Source organism: Crotalus tigris, unplaced genomic scaffold, assembly GCF_016545835.1.
Source record: "Crotalus tigris isolate CLP2741 ecotype Arizona unplaced genomic scaffold, ASM1654583v1 scf7180000017704.940997, whole genome shotgun sequence".
In the NCBI taxonomy this organism is placed as follows: Eukaryota; Metazoa; Chordata; class Lepidosauria; order Squamata; family Viperidae; genus Crotalus; species Crotalus tigris.
The window spans coordinates 281,728-290,949 of record NW_024096579.1 but is presented as its reverse complement, the minus strand read 5'-3'; the positions used below and the strand labels follow the sequence as shown (position 1 = coordinate 290,949).

At 38.6% G+C, this 9,222-nt stretch overlaps 1 protein-coding gene across 4 annotated transcripts in view; it reads left to right on the top strand.

The window, feature by feature from the left end:
* The first annotated feature begins 1,208 nt into the window (after window positions 1-1,208).
* WDR35 (WD repeat domain 35) overlaps window positions 1,209-9,222 on the top strand; it is a 46,833-nt gene continuing 38,819 nt past the window's right edge. The window contains exons 1-3 of one of the 4 annotated variants that reach the window (XM_039338550.1): window positions 1,209-1,795; window positions 5,482-5,599; window positions 8,588-8,656. In XM_039338550.1, the coding sequence (XP_039194484.1) occupies window positions 1,772-1,795; window positions 5,482-5,599; window positions 8,588-8,656 (211 nt within the window). In that variant the 5' untranslated portion in view covers window positions 1,209-1,771. Of the gene's footprint in view, window positions 1,796-5,481; window positions 5,600-8,584; window positions 8,657-9,222 lie in introns of all 4 variants that reach the window. The other 3 variants (XM_039338549.1, XM_039338551.1, XM_039338552.1) reach the window with 3 other exon arrangements.

Below are 9,222 nucleotides of genomic sequence, written 5' to 3'. Positions count from 1 at the left end.
GTTTATAAAATAACAGGACTTTAGTTAGGTTTCAAATTATTTATCATCTAGACCTAAAATAAACCAAGTCACGTTTCAATAAATGTGAGAACTAGCCAAGATTCAATTCAATTCACCTTTGAGATGTGAAGGATTCAAATGAGCTTCAAGTGAAACAATTCTTTATAAAAGCACCTTTGTATATTTCTTTATAATATTCCATTGAGCTGGAAGAAATAAAAGTGAGCGAGAAGCAAAAGGATTCAGAATTCTAGATTTTTCAAAATCTGAAATACATTTATCCTTTGGCTTTTATAGCTAAATAAAACCAGGGATGATTGGATGCAAAATTGTATCCCCCACTCAAAAAAATTAAAACTCCTGCTTAACTGAATAACAACCAGCTTTAATTTGATCCGGAGACCTCCCCCCCCTCCTTTTTTCTAAAGGCTTTTCTTGCTCTCTTCCTTAGTCTTTGACATTGTCAGGTTTCCCTAATAATCAGTACTGAAAACGATCGACATACAAGTCTCTTTGAATTCATTAGTAAAATTTATTAGAGAAAAAAAGGTATAGCGTGGCAAATCTTTCAAATGAGAAAACTGCTGGGAAAACCCCATTTTTATAATATTCCTAAAGACCAGCAGTTCCATTACTATGGAGATAGTGATCAAACAAGCAAGATCCAATACTTAACCAAGAGAGATGAAGAAAACAAAGCATGACTTTTGAGATCCTGCCATAACTGTGCAGAGGAAAAGCACATTCCAGCGATCACAACTTGTTTATTCTTTTTTCCCAGTTCCTGGAAATCTGATCAATATTGGTTGCCTCTGCTTTTTCAATACTTACTCTAACTTTGGTGTTCTCTCTGGGTCTCCCATTTACTTAGGAACCAGGTTTAACCTTTACAAGATCAGCTGGGAACTAAGGAAAAACAAACCGGAGGGTAGGGAAACTTCAGAACAGTTGGGGCAATGATGAATATGGGCTAATTAATATTAGCCCACACACACACTTTCCCTAATCAAACCTCTCTTCCTTCAAATTTGGAATGAAGGTAAAAGAAAAGCGTGTTAGGGACAAAATGTATTCGCTCCTATTGAATTTCTGTCTCACCGGTTTTTACTCAGAGCTTGAACAGGATAAAAAAAAAAAAGAGTCCAAAAACAACAATTAGACTGAGAGTGGCTACCGTTGCAAAACCAAACAGAGTCGCAAGGAGTCCCGGCGACATATAAATGTAATATTTATTAATCCTGCCCAAATTGCAGGAAACAAGATTTTTCCAAGGATCCAATCTTTCTATTTCGGCGCTTCTCTTTTTTGTTATAGTTCAGAAGCAGGAACTTCCAAGGAAACCCATAAAGGAAAAAGACACCGAATACTCCACTCTGTCCGTTCTCCCAAGCAGAGAATCCACCCGAACAGCGCTCTAGAACAGCGGTCTTCAATCCTGGCAACTTTAAGACTTCAACTCCCAGAATTCCTCAGCCATGCCGAAGTCCATAAGTCTTAAAGTTGTCAAGGTGGAGACTCTTACTCTACGATAGATAGAAGGCCGCTTAATACATAACAATTCAAACGGGCGAATCCTTCCATTTCCCTTAACCCGGAAGCGTTGTGATACGCCTTTATATTATGTTTCCGGTTTAGGGTCGGTTGCCACGGCGGCCGCACTTCGGCGCTCTTTGTTGTCATGGAGACAGCGGCTCGGGCGAATTGAAGCGCCTATCCTGCTGGCGCGGAGGACCAGGCGGCGCAGAGACAAGGAGCGATAAAAACGGACAGGATGTTTGTCTACTTGAGCAAGAAGGTGGGATCGGTGGTGTTTTTTTGTTTTTTGTTTGCTTCCTTCGTCCTTCCCCAACCCCCCCCCCCATTTTTGCAGGAAAAGTTTAGTCGTCTAAATCCGTAGCGGCCAATTTGATGCGGTCAGAATGTCTTACTTAAATAACTCGCCGCATGTAGCTTAACGATTTTTGACTTGGTTGTAGCTCGTATTTAATTTCTAAATCGCCTGAAATGTATTAAGTGTATGTATTAATCTCAGTGCAGATTAAAAGGGGGGGGGGGAAGGAAGTTGCAACAATTTGTGCTTCCAGTGGTTAACCCTGCCTCTTTATATAGAAATATTTATACTGTATACAGGTAGTCCTCGACCTACAACCCTTTATTTAGTGACTGTTCAAAGTTACAATGGCACTGCGAAAAGTGACTTATGACCATTTTTCACACTTAACAACCATTACAGCGTCTCCATAGTGAAGCATACAAACCAGCTTTGCATTTCCTGCATCGGATGAAGAGAGCACATCTTTCTCCTTCTATCCTGGCCACTTTTTACAGAGGCATGATTGAGAGAATCTTAACAAACTGCACCACTGATTTGGTGGTAGCAGTGCCTCAGATAGACGATCCATACAGAGAGTGGTAAGGACAGCCGAGAAGATTATAGGAAGTTCGCTTCCTGTTCTTCAGGACCCTGCTTAAAAGTGCTATGTGCTTTTAAACTCAAAGCATTGTTAGAGCCCTCACACACCCACTTCATGGTCTGTTTCTGTTGCTCCCCTCTGGGAGGAGGTTTCGAAGTATTTATAGCAGAACTACTAGATTCTGTAATAGCTTTGTTCCTTATGCCATCCCTCTTGTAAATTCTCAGGATTTTTTCTCCCTCTCTGTGTATGTTTCTCTGTGTCATACATGTGTGTTTAGGCGGGTATATGCATAATGGTATTTTTTGAGAGCTGAATGCAATGAAATTTCATTTTAATGTATGCTGAGTAGTATACATTTAAAGCGGCAATAAAGTTTTTATTCTATGCTATGCTATTCTGTTCTACGGTCATATGAGCAAAATTCAGATGGTTCATATTTATGATGGTTACAGTGTCCCAGGATCATGTGATCAGTTTTTGCAACCTTCTGACAAGCAAACTCAATTGGGGGAGGCATGTTTACTTAATAACCATGCTACTAACTGAACAACTGCAGTGGTTCACCTAACATCTGTGGCAAAAAAGGTCATAAAATGGGGCAAAACCCACTTAAAAAAACCTCACTTAGCAACATAAATTTAGGACTCAATTGTGGTCGTAAGTCAAGGACTACCTGTATAGTCATAATTTTGTAACTGCGTATTGGATCCATATCCTTGGCAATAAGTGAAACCATCACAGTACTTATAGATATGAATGAATTCAACTTTTTTTTACATGTATGAATAATCTATGTTTTTGTCCTACATTTTTCTCAAAGAGTTCATTGCGATTTCTCCATCCCCACAATGATCTTCACAATGATGTGTAATGTAACCAATCTTGGCACATATGTATGCATATGGAGAGAATAGATATGTATGTGTATCATATCTAATATTCTCCCATATTTCAATTTCATGATTCTTGCAGGGAGAAAATTCTACAATTTTTCCTTCAGATTTTTAATGTTTGTTGATGTCAATTTATGACATGACTGCTAGTTTCAAAGCATTATGAATTCAGATCCCACCACCTACCTGGAAAAAACCACCAGATCCAAAATAAAAGCCTCCCCCTTAGCGAAGAGATCCAGCAAAGAATCATTCCCAGAGAGAAATCATCCAGATGCCCTAAGCTATATGGACTCCCCAAGATACACAAAGAAGGAACCCCACTTAGACCCATAGTCAGCTCCATAGGCTCACCTCTACAAAACCTAGCCAAATTTCTCGCCAAACAACTACAGCCCTATGCAGAATCCATCACCTCACACGTAAAAAAATCATTCCATTTCTTAGAGATCATAAAGAAACAAAACTTACAGCCCAGCAACCTACTCATGAGCTTCGATGTCATATCCTTCTTCACCCAAGTGCCAATCAAAGAAGCCTTGATAGCTATCCAAAACAAATATAACCCCCCAAACACATCCTAGATCTGACCAACCACTGCCTATCCAACACATACTTCATCTATAACGGACAAAAATACAAACAAATAGAAGGAGCACCCATGGGATTACCCCTCTCACCTGTCATTGCAAACCTCTACATGGAACACTTTGAAACTCAAGCTCTAGAAAAATCGGATCACAAACCCAAACTCTGGCTCAGATATGTAGACGACACCTTCATAATCTGGCCACATGGGAAAGAAAAACAGGACAACTTCCTCACACACCTCAACAGCCTACACCCCAAAATACAGTTCACCATGGAAACAGAAGCTAATAACCAATTTCCCTTCCTGGATGTCTTAGTCTACAAGAAATCCAATGGCTCTCTAGGACACACCATCTACCAGAAGAAAACACACACAAATCGCTATCTGCACACTCTCTCACACCACCACCCAGCACAGATCAACTCCGTAGCCAAGACACTCATCTGTAGAACAAAACGCTTAGCTGATGAACAACACCTAAAAACCGAACTACACACTCTCACTAATGTACTTACATCCAATGGATTCCAAAGAAATAAGATTACCAAACTAATCCAAAAAGAAACCCCCACTAAAATCCAAGACAGAGAACAAGAAAACGGCAAAGCCCTCCTCCCTTACATAAAAGGCACCACAGACAGAATCAGTAAGATCCTCCACAAACACAACATTAAGACAGCATTCTGCACAAACAGAAAAATATCCACCATCCTAAGAAACCCCAAAGACAAAATTGAATTAGAAAATCAAGGAATATACGAAATCCCATGCACCGCTTATCCCACCACATACATCGGACAAACCAACAGAAGAATAAGTGCATGCATTGAAGAACATAAGAACTCAGTCAAAAAAGAGGAACCAACTTCTTCCTTGGTCCAACACCTTAAAATCACAGGACATGAAATTGACTTTAAAAAGACCAGAACTATTGCCAAAACTGAACACTTTAATAACAGAATAATCAGAGAAGCCGTTGAGATAGAAAAACGCCCACACAGCATGAACAAACAAGATGATACCTCCCGCCTACCAGCCATTTGGAAACCTGCCAAAGACTATATGGTAGAATAATAAAAATCTAATAATATAATATTAATAAAATTACATATATATATATATATATATATATATATATATATATATATATATGGAATAAGTGATTCCATATAGCAGCAATTCTCAAACAATTTGGTCTCATTATTAAAAATGATTGTATACACAAAAAGTTTTGATTTATATCTATCAATATTATTCTGTATTAGAAATTAAAACTGAAAAATGTTAAAATGTTTATTTGATTTTGCAGACATTTTCAGAACTGCCATACCGTACTTTCTTGCCAATCAAAAAACTTTGTTGATCTTGAAGTAAAATTATGTATTGTGTCAGATATTACTTTCTACTTTTACTTTTAGAAATAGTTACTAATTGTTGCAGGCGTGTTCTTTGTATATATTCTGTAAAACATTTTGTACATAAAAAAATAAGCTAGATTTGGTTTCAGTTAAATTAATTTCTGTTCAGTTTCAGTGTTGTTATTGTTTTCATATTTTTTTAAAAAATGTATTTATTTCAGATTACAATCCCTGGTAATGTTAGACTTAGATCTATTTGTTGGAGCAAAGATCAAGGCTATATAGCCTGTGGAGGTGAAGATGGTCTACTGAAAGTTTTAAAGTTAGAAATAAAAACAGGTAAATGACATTTGTATCAATATAAATTTGTTGCTAACCTAGGGCATATAATGATTTTTTTTCTTTTTCACTGTATTATATAGTCTAATGCAGTGGTTCTCAACCTGTGGGTCGGGACCCCATTTGGGGTCGAACGACCATTTCAAGGGGGTCGCCAAACAACCCAGTCCGCCATTTTTTCCCCCTTTTCCTTAGCTGTGCTACTCCCTTTTATTCTATTGGCTTTTGAAAGCCAATAGAATAGACTCTCTTGAATAGAGTCTAATTCTATTGGCTTTCAAAAGCCAATAGGAATTGTCCAGGCTGTCTCTGCCCTGCTGAGCCCGCCAAAAGTCCCATTCTGCAAACGGTGCTGCACCAGTTGAGTAGTCCATGACTTACGACCGGTTGAGTAGTCCTCAACTTACGACCAGTTGCGGGTCGTGGCATTAAAAAGGTTGAGAATCACTGGTCTAATGTTCCAAATATTAAAAACAAACCTCAACAATCCTAACTGAGGGCATTTGAGACAAATTTTATTAAAATTCCCTGTATATTTACATAAGAGAATTGGGTATTTTACCATTTTCCTATTCATATAGAGTACAAGTAGTCCCCACTTAATGCCTGTTCTGCAACTATTCAAACTTACGACTGTGCTTAAAAAGGGAATTGTGACCCGATCATTATGACCATCACAGTGCTCCTGCGGTCACATAATACAAAAATTGAGCCAAACCGCATTTATGATCACACATACATCCTGCCACTTCTGCCACCTCCCCCAGCAGATGATCATCTTCATTTGTCTCCCTCTGCTGGGCTTACCATCCCTGGCCATGCATGGGGAGATGGGACCCCACAGCTCTGGGGCTCATTGCACCCTCACACAACCTCACTCACCCGACAGTAGGCACCGCCGACTCTACTGTGTCTAGCCAACCACCTGCTCACCTTGCATACCATCCTTCACCCAGCAGTAGCTACTTACTGTACCTGAGTGCTTGTAAATCCCTTCGGACTTGCAGCTTCCTGCTGGTTTCCCCACAGATTTTGGTCATTGGAAGCTGGCAGGAAGGTGCTTATCGACCTACAACCCTCACTTAATGATGGCAGTGGGAACTGCAGGGATAGGCGCCAAGCAATGGGGCGAAGCGGCATCACCCTTTATGACCATATCACTTAGTGGCAGAAATTCCAGTCCTTATTGCTGTTGTTAATTGGGGACTACGTGTATGCAAAATTGGCTCAATGGTGAAAGGCCTGAATATAAAGTACTCAGTATCAAAGGTATGAATGAAGGATGTCTTTTCTAGGTCACAGAGTCATTGAGGTCCTTTCATTCACAGTCTAATAAGATCTTAATATAGTTGATAACCAGGCAATATATATTTTGATAGGACTAAATGTTGTGAACATTTTTTTTAAACTTTTGATGCTGGGCAGGATTTCAGGTATAATTATGGAAATATTTTAGTAATATGGAATGAACTTATAATTGACCATTCCATTCGGTGATTCATATTGTACTGATACTGATTCTTGATATTCACTTTTAGCTCACTAGTGATTTAGCTTACTAGTGATTTACAATTAATTATTAGAAAACCATAGCTTTCACAAAATTTTAAAATTTGTGGTTTATTAATTTGTGTTACATTCTTTTATTCTTTTTCATGTATTCTTTTGTAGTTTATAAGTACTAATGTGAAATATATATTTTTCTTTAAAATGTTCAAAGAATTTAAAAGCAGGGAATTGTTTTCCCTCCCATTTATGTGAAGTCACAATATCTTGATGGCTCGCCATCAGTTGATGAAAATAAATACATAAATGAAATTAAACCTAGCCACAAAGAAGTTGCCTATTACTATGTTAGGTCTGTACCAGGTCCAGACATAAAGGTCTAATTCAGACATGTCAAACTTGCGATGTCACGTGACATCGTGCGATGTATTAGAACTTTTTCCTCATTGCCAGCAATGGGGTTGGCGCAGTTTCCTCGTGACACATCCAGCCCACTGGCCGGCAATTTGACACCCCTGGTCTAATTAAATTGATTTATTGCTAAAAAGGTTAGCATCTGTTTGCAGTTAGATAGAGGTCCATGGAATTTAAGGCAGGTTGATCTTAATCCACTATGCATTCCATTGGCATCCTTCAGTCTCGAGAGACTATGGTATCGTGCTCTGGAAAGAGATTTTAAGGCAGCATCTGGTGTGACTAAAAAGGCAAATTCAAGAATGGCAGTCCCTTCCACACTGAGGGCAGATACAATCTGTCCCCTGTCCAGCCCCCAGGTTTCGCTGGTTCCAGGACTGTCTCTTTGCCTCAGCCTGTCCCACAAGTGTCTCTTCAAATTGGAGAAGGCTATGCTGCGTCTTTAGCCTTCAGGCTGAACGATCAGGAGTCAAGGATTCCCAGCTGTTAATGTCCATTTCCAAGGCCTTCAGATCCCTCTTGCAGATATCCTTATATTCAGCTCAGGTCTCCCTCTGGGGCGCTTTCCCTGCATTAGTTCTCCATACAGGAGATCTTTTAGAATCCAGCCATCAGCCATTCTCACGACATGCCCAAGCCTGCATAGACGTCGCTGTTTCAGTAGTGTATACATGCTAGAGATTCCAGCACATTCCAGGACTGTGCTATTTGGGACTTTGTCATGCCATCTGCTATGGCTATATAGTGATTCTAGGCTGATTGCTCCATTCCCAAGTTCTAACACTGTTCCTCCTACAGTTAGATAATCAAAATACTGTTTAAAAAATAAAAAGAGAAGCTGAATTTGGGATTCCAACTTCTTTTTAATGAGCAAAAGAAACAAGTTCAGTTCCTTTGGAATTCCTGCTTGTTCCTCATCAGTTTCTACAGAACATGTCTAGTTAAATATTATGATTAGTTGAAAGGGGGCAACCATTTAGCGAAAAAGTAAGCTAGTAAATATTATAAATGTTACTTTATTTAGGATTCATGTCTTACAAAAATGCTTTTTTTGTTTGTTTTTAGAAGAAGCCAAATTAAAGGGGCTTGCTGCACCTAGCAATCTCTCAATGAATCAGACACTTGAAGGTCACACTGGTAAGAGTTACTATTGTTCAGTCAAATAAAATTGCTTTTTGACTAATATATTCAGAAAATGGTATGGTTTCAGTAATGAACTTTCAATTTTTGCTAGATAAATTCCAATGAATTTCTTGGGATAAAATTTTGAATTGGCATGTTTAGAAATGAAATATTAATATTACAGAAGCATCTTTTTTTGTCTATATACAAGGAAACAAACTGCTTTCAGTGCTGTTTCAGTGCTATTCGTATATGAGGATATGCAATAATTGTTGCAAATAAAGTAGAAATATGCTTGTACCTCAGCTCTCATTGTACACTGAAAATTTTCTCCTTGCAACTTCAAAATAGCCTCTGCATGGTTCAGAATATATTTGCACAGTATGCAAGAATAATCAGAACAAAATGCCAAAAATGCTAGCAGTAAGAAATTGATTTTTTTTTGGGAACATTTGATACAATTGCTTTCAAGTTCTCCTAAAAAGACTAGAACAATACAAGGAAATCTTGCCTTTCCAAAGCCCCACTAACGCTTGCTGAGATATTGATTGTAGAAATAGCCTTCTGTAGAATCTGGTGTT